At 45.5% G+C, this 17269-nt stretch overlaps 1 protein-coding gene across 13 annotated transcripts in view; it reads left to right on the top strand.

The window, feature by feature from the left end:
* LOC121594881 (calsyntenin-1) overlaps positions 1 to 17250 on the top strand; it is a 96917-nt gene extending 79667 nt beyond the window's left edge. For 11 of the 13 annotated variants that reach the window (XM_041918656.1, XM_041918652.1, XM_041918661.1 and 8 more), the window contains exons 6-9: positions 5413 to 7516; positions 7609 to 8101; positions 10936 to 12806; positions 13166 to 17250. In XM_041918656.1, the coding sequence (XP_041774590.1) occupies positions 5413 to 7516; positions 7609 to 8101; positions 10936 to 10939 (2601 nt within the window). In that variant the 3' untranslated portion in view covers positions 10940 to 12806; positions 13166 to 17250. Of the gene's footprint in view, positions 1 to 5412; positions 7517 to 7608; positions 8106 to 10935; positions 12807 to 13165 lie in introns of those variants that run through there. The other 2 variants (XM_041918653.1, XM_041918665.1) reach the window with 2 other exon arrangements.
* Positions 17251 to 17269: the final 19 nt, after the last annotated feature.

The raw sequence follows: 17269 nt of genomic DNA on the forward strand, positions 1-17269 counted from the left end.
AAAATCCGAAGGGAGAGCTACTTCATGGGGATTGATTTTCCATTGTAGATTATTGATAAACAGATTATTTGAGTTGGATTGTTTTTTTATGATTAATTTATTAAGATAATATAATAATGATAATACAAATAATTTTCATATAATGGAAATATAGTCATACTAGCGTTTGGAAAGAGTATCGGAAAAATGCCAGCGTCTAAACTAATATGTCAGTTGGAATGAGAGAATTGAACTTACGACGTCCAGAGCGTAAGACCGCTTGTCTTGCCACTGCACCAGTGGTTCAGATGCTCATGCCAATCGATTGGAGACCCATATAAATCTCACTTTCAGTAACTGCTCTCACTGCACCAGTTGCTTTTTAATGTATAAATGAGAGCATGTAATTACTTAGAACTTACTTTAAACTATTTTCTTTCGAATATTCATCTTGTAATGCTGAAATTTGTCACGAGCTCTCTACCTTTCTTTCGTTCCCTCTACGTCTCTCCCTTTCTACCTCTTACCCTCCATTCCTTCCAGTTGTGAAATTGTTTGCCCAAAGAAATTGAATTTTCCAACCCCACAGATCTCTTCGTGCGCGCGTCAAAAGAAGGGGGCCAGCCAGGCATGCTTTGATGTCGTCCTGACCTGACCCGAAAGTTTGCTAGCAGGCTGGGGTGCCTGCCTTCTTTTTTTTTCTTCTTCTGAAGATGCCTCGTCGCACTAACCAACCATACCCTACCGCAGGGTGAAACTTTGCAGACGGGGAAGGCTCACCATCGACCCGACCTCTCCGACACGGTGATGCTCGTGCCACCTTTGAACCGTATATCGCGTATTCTACCCGTGGTCCGCGAGCTCGTACTTTGCAAAAGCTAGCCTGGCAGTCTGGTGGTACCAAGTGGACTAATCTACTTTGCATTTCACTCTGCATAATGTACGTTTATTTAGTCGGTTTTGTGTGAGTGAGTCTTTTTTTTTTCAAGACTGTTCGATTTGGAAGGTTTCCAATGTTTCCCAAACAACTGAATGACACTTTAATGTTTAAACTTCTTTTTTTTTATCTAAAAAGAGCTGGTTCGATAATGTGTTTTGTACCACACACACACACAACACAGGTTATTTTGGCAATAAATTGTAAAGCAACGACCTCGTCGTGGTGCCATTCGGTTTATTTCTTCCAATTGAAATTGCTTTTAATTCCGGCCGGCGCGCTATACCACCGGTGCTGCCCATTAACACTTGATGCAATAAATAATCCGCAACTTTTGGCGCATTTTCATTTCGCAACTTTTTCCATCGCGTGTGTGCCCTGTAGGTGAGACGGTTGCCGTCTCAGAACTTTGTGTTCTCGTTCCTCTCTCTCTATACTTGCTACCCTTCAACATCTGATGACTCACTTTTCACCTGTGCCGGCTGCCACCGTTCACAAGGCGACCTCGTGGACCTCGTGCTTTCAGGTTGGAAATTTATGTGCTTCCCAGCCAGACGGACGGCTATAATCGATGGCGGTGGTGCAAAGAATTCGATTCTTCGTTCATCAATAGGGTGTAGTGTGCTTAGCGTTGTGCTTGGCAGCGAACGCTTCTATAGGTCGTTGAAACCTCGGCAGCTTGTTAAATAGCACACGGGAAGTGTGTGATACGGCCGCGACGAAGGTGATGGAAACTAATAGCCAAAACAACAACCCAACCCCCCCGTACAGATAGTGTAGTGCATGGAGCCACTTAACTGCTTGCTAGGTGTTATTTCCCATCGAGGAAATTAGTAGGGAACACGTGAAAGAGGCACATGCTTGGGAGAAACGGTACGGAGCTTTATTCCCACTTTCCGATAAAAGCTTCAACCCTCTCAAAGGGCTGAGAAGGGACACGCTTCCGGCAATCGATCGAAAAGGTTCACCCAAGTCGTCTTGCGTAACTCCTACTGCCTCCTAAGCCCCCGCTAGGTTTGGAGCATTCCTTCGCCCTTTTTTCCATCCTTCAATCAGCGCAATCGCTTTCGGGGACTAGTTTTTTTTTTAGTTTGGAACTGTTGTACATACGCAAACATCAATCATGTCAACAAAACGGCAGTTTTGTGCTAGCAAAAGCAAGGTGTGGTACCATCAAACAGCGGTCGGATGACGCCGCCCGTTCCCCCGTATCGTATCGTCATGCAGCCCGCGGTGGTCATGCAGCGGTCGCGTTTCGTTTCCGTTCCGTTTGCCCACTGGTTTAGCTCATCGATCACAACACGGTTCGCCGTACTGCGGGTCTTCGTTAGTTAGTTTTTCCTTCCCTTCACATTTGCCAACCCAGCATTGATCGCTAGAAATCTTTCCGCGTCCATTCGGTGCGAACGGAAAACGGGGGGTCAACGTTTGCATTTCAAATTGTCGACGGCGTTTGTGGTGGACATGGTGCGCTTGCGGTATAAGGGGTCCGGTGTCCAAGGCGCCGTTAGAGCAAAAATTTGTCACCCATCTACCACTGTGTGGCTGACGACAACTCTGTGTGTATGTGTGTGCGTCGGTGTGCTTGTGGGTTTCAGCCTTTTCAGGTGTTTGCTTCTCGTTTTGATCGTTCGATTAGTTCCGCCGCCCAAACGACGGGGTGCAAATGGGCACAACGAAAGTGAAATGTTTATGACATGCTGGGCGTCAAATGGACGAACTCTGGTGGAGATCGTATCGATAGGATTGGTAGAATAATAAATGTGAATAAATTATATACGTTTGTTTTGAAGTACTCATTTTTGAAGATTTTTCAGAAGTTCTCATAGTTGTGGGTCACTTTCCTGACTCTTTGCTACAGGAAATGAGCTTTATATACTGAAAATTTGACTCTTTTTGGAAAATCTAATAGGAAATTTCCAATGAATCTGACCTAAAAGAGTGCCATAGAGTCCAATATCCATCATATAAAACTCCTTTCAGATAAGATAGAGTGAAGAAGGTGTCCCACAACTGTGAGAGCCCCTGAAAACCTCTTGAATATGTTCCATTATGTATGGCTGATCCTGTAGCAAAGCTCACCGCCAATCATCCAGTAGTAGTAACGTAAACTTTTATAATTATTTATACCCCGGAACGATCCTATTTCACGAAGAGTTTGTAATCTTCTCTTCAAATTCATTAAAATTCGTTTTCTGCTAACAAAATTGAAGCACGACACCAATTTTTCATCGTGTTCGTTGAACTAAATTGACTAACCGCATCGCATATTTTTTAGACCTTCTTTTTTATTCACTAAAAATAACCTTTGGTGCAACGAGAAAAACAGTTGCAAAACACACCACCACCCACTTACCATCCCAATCCTTTCTTTCTTTCATCCTGATCGAATTACGTGTTACAGTTGTGTTCTAGCTCAGGTCGCTCTATTTCATTCGTTTTCCCTTACATTTTGCGCTTCTATCTCTCCCTCGATCACGCACCGCACCTCAACGGAGAATAAATTTTCGGTAACGATTAGCATGGGAAAAACTAATTTCCACGCTGGCTCACATCCACTCCTCTGCCCGATGGAAAGTGTGTTTTTTTTCTGCTTCCTGTTCTTTACTGGAAGCTTTTCGTCATCGTTCTCGTTTTGCTTTCTTTTTTTTTTTAGTCGTTTGTTTGGTACTGACTGGCGTCTGAAAGTTGTTATTTGCCCAGCCCAATGCGGAGATTGGATCGTTCCCCTGGTGGTAGTGGTGTAGTGGTAGGTGTGATGGTGATGGTCAAATCCTGACTAAAAACCTTTTCGGAAGCTTGTCGGTAAAAATCGATATTACAGCAGCATACTGTGCTACAACACACTCTTCCTCCGTCAATGAGGCCTGTCGTTACGACGAGGCTGTGAAATGAAGTAACTCTAACAAATGGTAGGCCCTAGCAGGCAGGAAAACTACCTCCGTAGGCACAGTGCGAGGTAAATAGAGAGAGAGAGAGAGAGAGAGAGAGAGCGAGAGAGAGAGAGAGAGAGAGAGAGAGAGAGAGAGAGTGCGCGAGAGAAGAGCTTTATTATATCGGAATTGGAAATGGTCTGCGTTTGAAGCGCTCTGGAGCGAAACTTAATCTTACCTTTTTAATCTGCCTGACCCCACCTCTTCCTCCACAATTCCCTCCTACACACACAGCGCGTGACGCATTCCGATTGCCACGATAGTAGTGGGCTTAGCCATACCGTAAATCGGGTTCGCGGGGGGGGGGGGGGGGTAACGATCACATTTCGGCCATAGTCATGCCTCCCTCCACAGCTCATTGATTGCTAAATGTCGTTGTATTTCATGCCGTTGCCGAGGACTCTATTTTTGGACAGGGGTCCAGCTCCTGTCCTGAGTTCGGAGTTTCCATCGGTGTTAAAGTCTAATCTCATTCCAGTTCTCCTCCTTCTGGCGGGGTCCCCGTGATGGAAAGCAAATCGAAGGATATTTACCCCACTTTTATTTATCGCAGGATGAGGAATTGGGGGGGAGGTTGGTGAAAATGTTCAACGCTTCGTTATCGGCAAACCCGACGAACCACAACTAGTGGTTATGTTTTACTGTGGCACATTGAACCATTGCTCTCTCTCTCTCTCTCCCAGGAGTCTCGGTTGTGTAAAGTTTCGGTTTCATTACACGGTTTTACATCGGCACATTACTGTTTACGGGTCCCTTCAGCCAGCCTTTCAATGGTGGTGGTTTTGTGGGGCATTTATTTACGCTTCGTTGCGTGTACAATTCATCTGCTGGGAGATGTTGCGTCATTCGTACACGTACTGGGCTGAACTCGTAATCCTTTCGGGAGGTTCAATTATCGCAAAGAGTTCTTAAAATAATCTAATCAGATTAATGTAGGCTAAAGCTTATAGTTATAAGAAATCTATTCCAATCAGAGGAAAGCCAATGGGTCCAGCTCTTTGGAGCGCACTCATGATTCCGATCCGATTAGGGAAAATGAGAGTCAGGGTCTATGGGAGTCGTAGTGGTTCGGAGTCGTCTGGAGTCGTCCGAAGTTGGCCTTATTATCAGGCATTTCATTTCGTTGCGTTTTTTTGTCTTTTACTTTGCGCGTTCACTTCGTATCATAGTAGTTTCAAAGGCCGACTCCGGACGTCTCCGACTCCGGACGACTTCGGAGGACTCAAGATGACTCCGGACGACTCCGGACGACTTCGAACGACTTCGAACAACTCCGGGAGATTTTGGACGGCTCCAGACGATTCCGAACAACTCCGGATGACTTCAGGCAACTACGAATGACTTCGGCCGGCTCCGGATAATGCTGGGCGGTCCTACCTTTTGGAGTCGGTTCAGAAATTATGGGAGTCGGATGGGAGTCTACTCAGAATTTTTGTCAATTCCACCCATCACTAGTTCAATTACTCTAGAAATAAGAAATTCAATCTTGAAGCGACGACTTGGCCATAACTGATCCTCTTCAAATCCTGAGATCTAATTACATCGTTTCTTCTTCTCTTCCAGGTTGACGAGGGCCGCCTCTATCAGGAGATAATCCGCGTCGAAGCAACGGACAAGGACTGTACGCCCCTGTTCGGCGATGTGTGCAAGTACGAGATCCTCACCAACGACCAGCCGTTCACGATCGACAACGAGGGCTCGATACGCAACACGGAACCGCTCTCGCACAAGATCTCGCACAATCACATCCTCTCGGTGGTGGCGTACGACTGTGCGATGAAGCAGTCCGCCCCGGTCATGGTGAACATTCGCGTGCGGCGCGTCTGCGAGGCGCACGTGATGGGTGTGGCCGAGCGCATCGACTACGTCGCTAACTCCATGGAGAGTGTGTCGCTGTTCCCGAAGATTCACCTCGAGCTGTGCGATATGCAGTGCAAGGGCGAGGACATGGTCATCCAGTCGTCGGTGTCGCTCAAAACCAAGCACATCGCGTTCGGTTGCGATCGGGACGCGAGCCAGTGTTTGCGCCGGCTGAGCGAAAGCGGCAGTGGCCGGGAGCGGGACGGCGATGGGCTGGTCGATTTGCTGCAGAAGAACACGGACTGGACGAAGGATCTGACGTACGACGAGGGGGCGGAAGCGATCTTCCACTTTGACGGTAGCTCGGGCGCGATCGTGCCGAAGAATGTGGTACAGCCGCAGGACTTTGCCGCGCACCAGTTCAGCATCGTGACGATGTTCCGGCACAACAGCATCGTGAGCACGGACAAGCACACGAAGGAGCACATCGTGTGCAGCGCGGACGACCACAAGATGAACCGCCACCATATGGCGCTGTTTGTGCGCAACTGCCGGCTGATACTGCTGCTGCGCAAGGACTTTAACGACGGCGATTTGAACATCTTCAGCCCGGCCGAGTGGCGCTGGAAGATACCGCAGGTGTGCGACAACGAGTGGCACCACTACACGATCAACGTGGATCTGCCGAAGGTGGACCTGTACATCGATGGCATTCGGTTCGAGAGCAACGTGGAGGACCGGCACAGCAATCCGGAGGTGATCGACGACTGGCCGCTGCATGCGGCGCACGGCATTAACACGACGCTTGCGATCGGCGCTTGCTACCAGGGGTCGGAGAACCGGCTGAAGCACGGGTTCAGTGGGGATATTGCGGAGATTAAGCTGTCCACGCGCAAGGTGCTGACGGCGAGCCAGATCCGGTGCGGTACGGACTGTGCGGAGAAGTTGCTGCCACCGGCCGACCACTACCTGGAGCCGGAGCAGCAGATCCAGTCGAACACGCAGATGAACAAGATCATCATCGAGGGCAGCAACAAGACGAACATCGAGCAGCTGCTGCAGCAGATCCAGTACATCAACTCGAAGGAAAGCCCCACGATCGGGCGCCGCAACATCCAGGTGATGACGACGGTCAGCTGCCCGAACAAGAAGGCGATCCGGCTGCCGACGATCGACACGTACATTATGGTCAGCTCGGCGGGCAGCAGCCTGTCCGGGGGCAGTATGCTTGCGTCGGCCACCTCCTCGTCCTCCTCGTCCGGGTTGTACAACAAGATACTGGTGGATAAGCCGCTCGCCACCGACCAGAAGCCGCAGATCGTGATCAGCGGCAACTCGAACCATCTCGTCTCGTACCCGGACATTAAGGAGGGCGTCAAGATACTGGCGCAGATCAACATCAGCGTCTACACTGGGAAGGATATTCGGCCCGAGCTGCAGAAGCTCGATTCGTGCAATGTGAACGTGTTCCCGAGCCTGAACCCGGACCACGAGGAGATTACGATCGACGATAAGGACGGTGCGGACGAGTCGCTGTTCAAGTTCGACATCAAAACGCAGATCAGCAAGGAGGGCGTCGAGATGATCGGGTACGACACGATCGAGAACTACCAGCACGTGCTGAAGTCGCTCGTGTACATCAACAAGAAGCCGGCGTACTACCTGAACCGGGTGTTCAAGCTGACCTGCTCCCAGGTGGACGACCACTTCCGCAGCGCGGAGTACACGCTCACCCTGACCGTGCTGCATCCGAAGCAGCAGCCGACCTCGTCGATTGCTTCCGCCTCCGCTCCATCCTCCAATGTGTTGCTGGCCATCTCGACCGCCCCATCGGAGCAGCATCCAGCCGTTGCGGTCGATTCGCATGGTAAGAGCCTACTGGACGTTAATGTCTCCTGGGTGCATGGGTTACATATTTCTAACGTTTCTCACAATTCCTTTTCTCCCCCTCCGCCACAGACAATGCCAACCAGTACGCGCACGTGATGCTCCACTCGCACGACGTCCAGGAGTCGCAGTCGAAGGTGCGCAGCAGTGGCGGCGCCGCCCTGCTCGGCCACGAGAAGCTCGCCTCGTCCCACTCGACCATGTTGATCGTGGTCATCTGCGGCTCGTTCGTGCTGCTCATCTGCGGCGTCGGCATCGCCCGTCTGCGCAACAGCAACGCGGCCCTGGCGGGCGGCAGTAGCGGCCATGGTGCAGCGGGCGGCGTGTCCGGCGGCAGTGCGTTCGCGCGCAACCTCACCGACAAGCATCTGCCGTGCCCGAAGGTTGCGCCGGACCAGCAGCTCGACTGGGACGATTCGGCGCTCACCATCACCATCAACCCGATGCAGCACGACGCCCTGTCGGACGAGAGCTCCGAGTCGGACAACTCCGACTCCGAGGACGAGGAGGTGCTGAACGGGCGCTACAAAAACGTCAGCCAGCTCGAGTGGGACAACTCCACAATGTAAGTGCGGTGCGCCGGCGGCGAGCAATCGGCAATCCCTTTCCCCGTGGGATGATTGAAGAATCTACCGAATGTGTCCTGCTTTTTTGCGCGAGTGTGTGTGTGTGTGTGTGTGGGGGTTTGCACAAGGATGGACAGCTTTTCCCAGCAAATCCCCATTGTTATTACTATTCAAATGGGTTTGCCTTTTCCGTTCCGGGACGGACCCCAGGATGGGGAGGGGTTTCTGCACAACGTAATCAACGTAACCACTCCACTTTTCGTCTGGTCGGCTGTCTGTCTTCGGTGCGGGACAACGTGACACACTCGCTTTCAGGCAATCGTTTGCTTACGGAAGCGTTGCGGAACCGTCCTTTCCTATGTGTGGATGTGTCCGGGGTGTTTTTTTTTTTTTTGTTCTGTTCGTCCATTCCATTCGGAACGGTAACATTTCAAAAGCAATTGCACAGAACCCTTCCGCCTCAGAGCACTCTCGCCGCAATTGGATCCCTTTTGCGACTTTAAACCATTTCTGGGGGCCAAATGGAAGTGACGCTTCCGCTTTTCTGTGAATCAGCCAGGATTCACAGTCGTTTGGACCTCGGTTTTTTCCGAAGTAATAATGAACTCCCAATCACGTTCAAGTGCGTCCGCGTGAGCGTACATGTTCACCCACGGGTGTTGAGGTTTTGGGAAGTAATGGATAATGGATGGAAGTTTTGGACGTAAACGACCGCACTACAGAGTGGTAGTAGTAATAGTACCAACAGGAGTCGGGGAAATGTGTGTGTCCTTTCGTTCGCTGAATTGCATGTGATGGATGAAATGGAATACCGCATTGCCCTCGGCATACAGAAACCCGGTTGGTTTTGCACATTTTCCCAATGAATTTCACCCCGGCTTGGAGTGTTTCTTGTGATATTGCCCTGGGTTGTGCTCTGACAATGCTATAGTGTGGCAGATATTTCCTAATAATTGTAGTGTGCTTTCGCACATGAAACGATGCTATTGTAGCAAAATGGACCATTCAATGCCATTCAATGAGATAATAATAACTTTAATGCTTAATTCCAGCAATAGGAGCAGTCTGAAGGCCTTTTGATTATTCAAAATATCCACTTTAATTCCCATTGAAAACCCATATCATATTAAACTAATGCCACAATTTAGTGGAACAGTATGAAGAAACCTGTTAGTGAACTTCCAAACACAAACTTTATCCAAACGTTGGTGAGGTAAGCCTTCAACCAAAAAAAAAAACCATTCAAAAAAGACAACCTCAACCTCGTCGTACATTATTCTTGTTCCAGCTGATGCTGTGTGGCTTCCGAACGAACGAGAAACGGTGCGCCGTGTGATTAATGAACGTATTAATAATTCATGAAATTGGAACTGCTGGAGCCGGCGGTATCAGTTTGACAACAGTTGAATAATTTCTGACAGTTGGAGGCTTTCTTTCTCCCTCCTCACGGTGGTGGCACCTTCTTCGTGGTACCACCCAACGGAGAGGAGTGGAAAGAAATGCAAAAGCTCTTTGGCAGCAAACTTGTTACTGGGCTGACAGCAGAAACTTGTATCCTATCCTTGCTCTATCTGTCAAAGTTTTCCCCCAGTTTGTATGTGCCCACTTCTAGCCGAGCTCTAGGAAGCTTACGGGTTAAGATGGAAACCCCCTTTCTCCTATCTTTTAATTCAATCCCATCTTCATGTCTAGTGTTAAAACCGGGCTGGAATGATTAACTGATGCCCCCGCCCGACCGTATACTTCGACCTTTTGGAGATCCGTGTAGTAGCCGATATGGTTTTGACGTGTGGTGTTGCAAATTTGGCATCAGATTGATCCACGGGAAAGACGGGGGAACACAACTGTTGGCATAACACAGCGTTCGCGGAAAGGGAAGCAACAGACCGGGACCGGTCGATGTAAATGTTTCTTCCGGAGAACGTGTGGTAACACAATTATGCTACAAGGGTGGTTGGTAGTAATTCCGTGTACTTCCTGTGCAGTTCGTACAAAAATGGCCCCAACAGGGAACGCGTAACATGGATTGAGATGGAGAGATAATTTGCCGAATCGATTGATTGTTCATGTTCGGAAGCAAATGAAGCAAATTGTAGTTTTGTTTTATTCACACGAAATGCCTTGACTTTTGATGGTTTTCGGGCGTTTTACTCAAACTCCATTTGCAGCTGCATTTAATTAAATAAGTGTTTAATTTAATCTCACAGCAAAGCACTTTGGATGGTTGGATTAGTGGTTGGTTGGATTACGATGGATTGAAACAAACCTTTAACAGTAATTTTAGTACAATAAAGCCACACCAGAAGCACCAGCTACAGTTCAACTTCTATTAATGGTTTTTGTAAATGGATTTATTTTCAATCCTATCAAAAAACACTTCAAAGCTCTAACTACAGCACACACAAATACGCGGGTCAACCCCTAATACCTGTGGGAAATAAATCAGAACGGGACAGTGGGAGAAGCAACGTATCGGAAAATCTGAAATCTATTACGCTAATTACCCGCTCGATCGTTTCTAGTAAAATGGGTTTGGCTAACATTGGGAAAGCATATGCTAACAAAGCACCAACACACACATACACACACACACATGAATGGTTTGCCAAAGCTCTAGGGCGCTCGCTAGAGATCTATCGGCCTCGCAAACAAAGCTAATGATGGTCAATAATAACCTGATTACACATTAAATCACAATTGTTTGTTCAAACCATGCCGGGTTGGGTTGGGTTGGAATGCCCAAAACGGTGCCGTGATTCTATCGGGAAACCGAATTTGCACAATTACTGTTAATCCCATTCGCTAATGGTCCATTTCTCCTGTCTCGTTTCAGCTAAATGGAATATATCAAATATTTTAAAGTATGACAGATTTATTACAAACAAACATCCACAACAAGCAGCTGGCGCAAAATTGCAAACAGAAAAAAAAACACACACACAATTCCCCTCTTCCCTTCCTCCTCTCCTGCTGCTGCATCATTATCAACCCGCGAGGCAGTGTAGTCAGCAGCAGCAGCAACAGAACAGTGGAGTGGCCATTCATTTGCAAGCAAAAAGCCCCTCTCCCGGCTCTCCGAGTACCACCATACAGGCTAAAAACTACACCTCTAAAAATATATATACAACTGAACATATAGATATATATACATACATGAATTATATCAGCAGCTCTATACTCTCATGCATACCGGAAAAGAACATTATCCCCCCATTTTCCCTCCGCTTTCGACGCAACAAGGTTAAAGCATAAAACCACAAATACACACACTCAGCAGCAGCAGCAGCAGCAGCAGCATTGCGTGGAATTTAAGTGCGACAAGCTGGTGTGGTGAACAAATTTAATAACTTCTGACCATCCCATCCCGCATCCCCACCCCAGTGAGCAAAACCAAGCCCACAGGCCGGCCCGAAAGATACCAGAACAATCGGACAAATCACCACACCAACCAACCAAACACGGGACGACCATCACACGGGAATGGTCACTTGCAGGCTGCTTCTTTGCCCTCAAAGGGCTGACGGGGACGAGGAGAGTGTAAAAGCACCAGCCACCAGCACCGGAAAACAATACGCAATGTACTTACAATGCTGCACAACAATGTGCATAACGCAAATGCATGCAAATGAGTGGTAAACAAAATGTTCCAAACTACTCCCCTCATCCAGTGAGCCGAAGCCGCCGCTACGGCGATTTCGATTCCGTTTTTTTTTTGTCGGCCATTGCTCGGGAAAGCAGAACAGAGGGCAGAAGAGTGCGGTGCAGAACAATTCCACGCACACGAGCGCAGCTGCCGTGCGGCGCCATTCATTTAAAAAAAAAAACAAGAAACAACCACAAAAGTCTAGAAATCAGCTTAATAATATGAAAAAAACACACAAATGGATTCTATATTATTAAAATAAAAGAAAAGTCTACAAGAGAGAAACAAAATGTAGCTATACGGTACATTGGGAGGGTAAGGAGAAAAAACGGGATGCAAGTAGAGAAGAGGGAAAGGAGAAAATGAAAAGAGGAAGAAAAAAGAAGGAAAGACGTAATAGCTAAAAGGATGTAGCCGAAGGATAAACGTAAAACGTGTGTGTGTGTAATAGTGTGTGAGATGTATAAAATTGATTAAACAGAAACAAAACAATGGATGTAGGAAGAAGGAGATGGTGAAAAACACAGCAACACAAACAGAACACACAAAAAGGTCATTTATTCATGTGCAACACAGTCCGTCTCTGCGTGTAATGAGTGTCTGTGTAATTTTGTTTTTAGTGTGCGCGTGTCCCTTATATACTGCTGAGCCAGTTCCAGGATGGCCACGCCAGCAGGAAACCAGCACGCACACACACATACGTATTTCGTACGATTAGTAGTGGAAAATAGGGAGAAATGAAGCGAACAGCACACATCCACACAGCACAGAAACATTTTATGATAAGACGACTACTAAACCTATCATTAGTACTATCGGCGCTATTACTTCACTACTGGTATATCCTCCACGTGAGTATACTGGCTACTACTCACGGTGTAACAGACATCCAGCTATGTCGCAGCTTTTCCCGCACTCCTGCGAAGTAAACCGGCACACCGACTTTGTTGGGGATATCGTTATTGCTGAGGTCATTCCAGCGCACTTACTTCACAATACGAGCGCGAAAAAGAAAAAAGGCGAGAAGAAACCCTGCAGCAATGGACCCACACAAATGAGAGGTTAGTTTTTAGAGGCACATTGTGGGAAAGGAAGGAATTTGCGATGGTTATTGTATTGGATGCTCTTAGTGTACAGCGTTAGTTACATAGTTCATAGATTTAGTAAACAGATGGCGCTACTGTCAGTCCGATTTTTTAACCATTTTCGACCTCAATTTGCCTTAAAAAGTTGGCCTTGCAGTGACAGTTTAAAAGTGAGACCGTGGCGCCATCTATCTGTCAAAGTGGTAACTAACTACTGACGAGAGCCGTTCTCTACAGTAACCTCCAAAAAAAAATCTTCTCCAAAAACGAATCGAGTTTCAAAATCATGTTATATTTACATTTTTTTTGTTATCGCTCTCTTTCTTTCCTTTTAGTGTCACTTTTTGTCGACTCTGCAACCCTTCCGTCAACTGCGGAACCTGCAGTGAAAAATCATCAACCGCTGGAGGACGCAGCCACACCATGCTGGATTAATTTCTTTACCAAGAACGAACCGAACGCACGACGCACAATGACGCAAAACGATGCCCCGGGAAAGCTGCTTTGTTATTGTACTGTTTGTTTGCCCTTGCTCGTGTTAGATTCGTGTGGTGTCCCCTCAGATTAAGAGTTGCGAGATGTGTGTAGTGCGTATAACGAGAGTCATTAAATTGCCGAAGGCTTTTGTGGAAGAAAACTAGAGAAAAGTGTCTGTTGAGGACACCCTAGATTTATTTTGTCAGTTTTTTTGTTTTAATTTTACAGGCATTCAGGCGCATAGTATTTTCAAATCAGCAGAGACCTCTACGATCTCTAGCTCGGCAAAACGGATGTTCATTTTATAATTTGCACGCTTCAAACCCAGCCTGAGGATTGAGTTTTCACAAGTGTGCCCGTGTTGATGCACTGTGTGAGTGTGATTTTAGTAAATCAAGTGGTCGTTTCTTTATGTAAACTGCCAATTATTTCCTGTAAGACACAGTTCGCAGAGAGTGTTTTTCGCATAAAAGGATGGCGTTAGAATTATAAGCTTTTTTCTTAAAATCCTATTTTCCATCCATCCTTCATGCTGTGTGAGCTCCTCCATAGCATTGGAAGGGCGTTTTTACCCCAAAATCCCATTTAATGCACGCCGCTCGGTGGTTTCATTTGCTGCTCCGGAAGGACACACAAACGTTGCACCTCCCATCACCACCACCACCACCACCTTCTCATACTTGCTGTACATTTTTATCACATTGTTTCCTGTTTTGTTTCATGGTTTTTCTTTTGCTTTGCGTTGTAGAACCATTCGTCGAAGCGTGTGAAATGATGTTAGAGAAGAAAGGGCGTATGAAACACACGATCACGTGTGAAACAAAACAAAATAAACAAAAACTGTTCTTCATTAAATGGCCATTCAACAATTTGTAGCGGCGCTAGGTGGAAGAAACTACACACACACGCGCGCAAAACAAGAAGTATTGTAAATGGAAGTATAACAAATAAAGAAGCGATGGAAAAACAAGCGAAAACACAAAACACAACGGTTCGGTTGAAAACAATTGCTAGTAGAAGGAAGTTGAGAATTCTGGAAGAAGAGAGGCGAGAAAAGCGGAAAGGAAACTGATCGCATTTGTGTAAGTGTGTCCTTGCAGTGTGGTAGCAATTAAGCCTGTAATATCGTAGTAGTAACGTTAATCCTCTCCTGTTCCATGTCATTCTGTTTCTTTCCAACTTTCCTTTACTTTCTCTCCTTGCCCCATAACTCACGCATTAACATATCGTACTTATCGGTAAGCTTATTTAGCGAAAGGTAAAACCCCACAGCTAACAAAGAAAAACTCAGTGCATCCGGTGCAATTGTGTCCCATATGTATGTCCGTATGTATGTAAGTGTGCATGTGTGTATGTGTGTGTTAGTGTGCGTACGGGAGATTGTGTGTGTATGATAAGATTATATACGCGCCACGCGGCACCAGATGAAGAACATAGCCTAGTAATAAGGGATAGTAAAGGTGCGGTACCTTTTTCTGCGGGTTGAAGTTTATCGTGTTTGTCGTGATCGCAATCGAACACAAGAGAGCTGGAACTGACCGAAGGGAAAGGATTTTCGTCCGAAAGGTAGGGTAATAATCTCTTAGTAATTAGATCTACATTAATGTTACTTCCTTCTTTTAATGCTTTTTTTTTTAATCCAACTTTTTGTTTCTTTTTTTTAGAAAATCAATCACTCGTGGAATATGTAATCACAAATAAAAGAAATATTATCCTCTACTCCAACAAAAGCATGTAAAACATCTCCCCTTTTTGGCATATTGTGGAAGCACTATTGTAAGCAGTTGATTCCGCTTGATAATGCTGTTTTTCGTCCCCGACTGTAATTGGCTTCACCGGAATTGGTACGAACCAATGAACCGCGTATAGTAGGCGGCGACAAGATTGATCGAATAGTAACCGCGCGGCCACATGAGGTGAAATATACAGCGAAATGAACTATTTGACAGGCGAAATATCTGTCAGATAACGCATCACAGCAACCAGGTGATGTGCAATGTAAACAAATAACGTGCACCAAGTCGTAACTAATTCCATTAAAGAACTTCAATGTTAAATATTTCGTTAATTTTCATTCAACAATTCATCATATCTTTCATTTTGGGAATGTTATGCTTAAGAAGATATCCTTTTAAAGTTACTTTCGAAAGCGGATGTTGTATCACCCGCAACCCTTTAGCAGCAGCTGTCAGATATTTCACCTGTCAAATAGTTCATTTCGCTGTATATTTCATCTCATGTGGCCGCGCGGTAAGAAAAAATATTGCGTTCCATCACAGTAGACGACGGTTTGCATTCGTTTCAGTCACACAATTGCTCTCCTCTCCCCCTCTCTGCCTCTCTTTCTTTCTCTGTCACACAAACACACACGCACAGAATCTTTCTCTCTTTCAGCTCAGAAACCGTCCAGGGAATGAGAATGTGGAAGTGTAAGGAAATTGGAAATGAAGAAATAAAGAGTTCCACAATCAAGAACAGGCAAACTTGATAGCATTTCGTTTCTCCTAAAACCAAAACACCTAGCTCGAACCAACCTACACAACACAATCAGAGGATGTAGAATTAATGTTTGCAGTAGCTTCTTCTGTTTAATGTAAAGTGTTTACTATTTCAAAAAACACGGAGGGAAAAAGATGAGTGACGTAAAAGCTAAGCTAATACTCTAAAAATCCCCCAAGAATTGAATATATTTAAATGCAATTGTTCATATTGAAACTAACAACACAGCAGCGTAAAATCAAGTGCTAATTTTGGATGTATCATTGTGAGTTTGTGTCCATTTGGGACATGGTTGAAGCGAGCAAAAAAGCACAACCAACCTATAAGCAGTTTTTTGATGCGATGTAACTTATTTGCAAGACATATGGAAAAAAACAAAAGAAAAAGAAAATAATTAAAGCAAGTAAAGTAAATAAGTGAAAGTAAGATTACAGAACAAAATGTAACACAAGAGTAAGCAAGCGAAAGTGAAAAAAAAAAAACAGAAAAAATGGCTCACACAAGAGTAAGAAAGTAAACAAACAATGTAACAAACTAAATGGTACAGTTTGACATTTGTCTAAAGGATGCGAATGAAACGTTATAATTAAAAAAAGTCAAATTTGTTCTTTAAAACCACTCAGCAGGACATCGTGAAGGGATGGTTAAATGGTAAAACACAGAATAAAATAGTAAAAAAAAAAACAGGAAAAACCCGCAAATCGCAGAGCGAAATCACTTGCATTGTTGAGTAACTAGCAAAGAAAGGAAGGGAAGAAAGGAAAGCAAGAGGTAAAAAAGATCAGATAGCATTATATAAAAAGAACACACAAAACACACACATACAAGTATATATATATATAAATGTATGATGCAAAAACCATTGCAAACCAAACGCCGGCAAAAAAAAGAAACAATTATAAATAACACTCCAATATGATGATGGCTTGTTTTCTTGTTTCGCAAGTGAATCCCCCCTATAATCCACCTATATAAACGAGAAAACCAAAAACGCAAAGAAATATTCATAAAGACCGTAGAATAATAAAGCAAAGAGTAGCAGCAGCGTGCAAGATGGACTTGGTTTTGGTCTGTGCGAGAGGTTTTATAGTAAAAAGAAAGGAGTATAGAAAAAGCCCGTTATTTTGCCCGTAGTTTAAAAACCTGTGTGTGTATGTGTGTGGTTTTCTGTTGCCAGATAGATCTTCTTCGGAAAGGGCAAAATAGAGTAAAAGGAACACAGGAAACGAGCTTCGCTGAAGTACTTATTTTGCGTAGCAGTCTAATGGACAAGCAAATGATGCATATAAAGCAAAGAAACAACTGGATAAAACCAAAAACCCGAAAATAGTTCACTTACAATCAATTTCAAACAGCAAAGAAAAGCAGAATAAATCGTCAAATTCTTTCACCTTTTGCCCATAGATAGAATAAAATCGGGTAAACGTTTCCGCTTTTGGCAGGGCAAATGAAAAGACACACCA

This window comes from Anopheles merus, chromosome 2L, assembly GCF_017562075.2.
Source record: "Anopheles merus strain MAF chromosome 2L, AmerM5.1, whole genome shotgun sequence".
NCBI classification, from domain to species: Eukaryota; Metazoa; Arthropoda; class Insecta; order Diptera; family Culicidae; genus Anopheles; species Anopheles merus.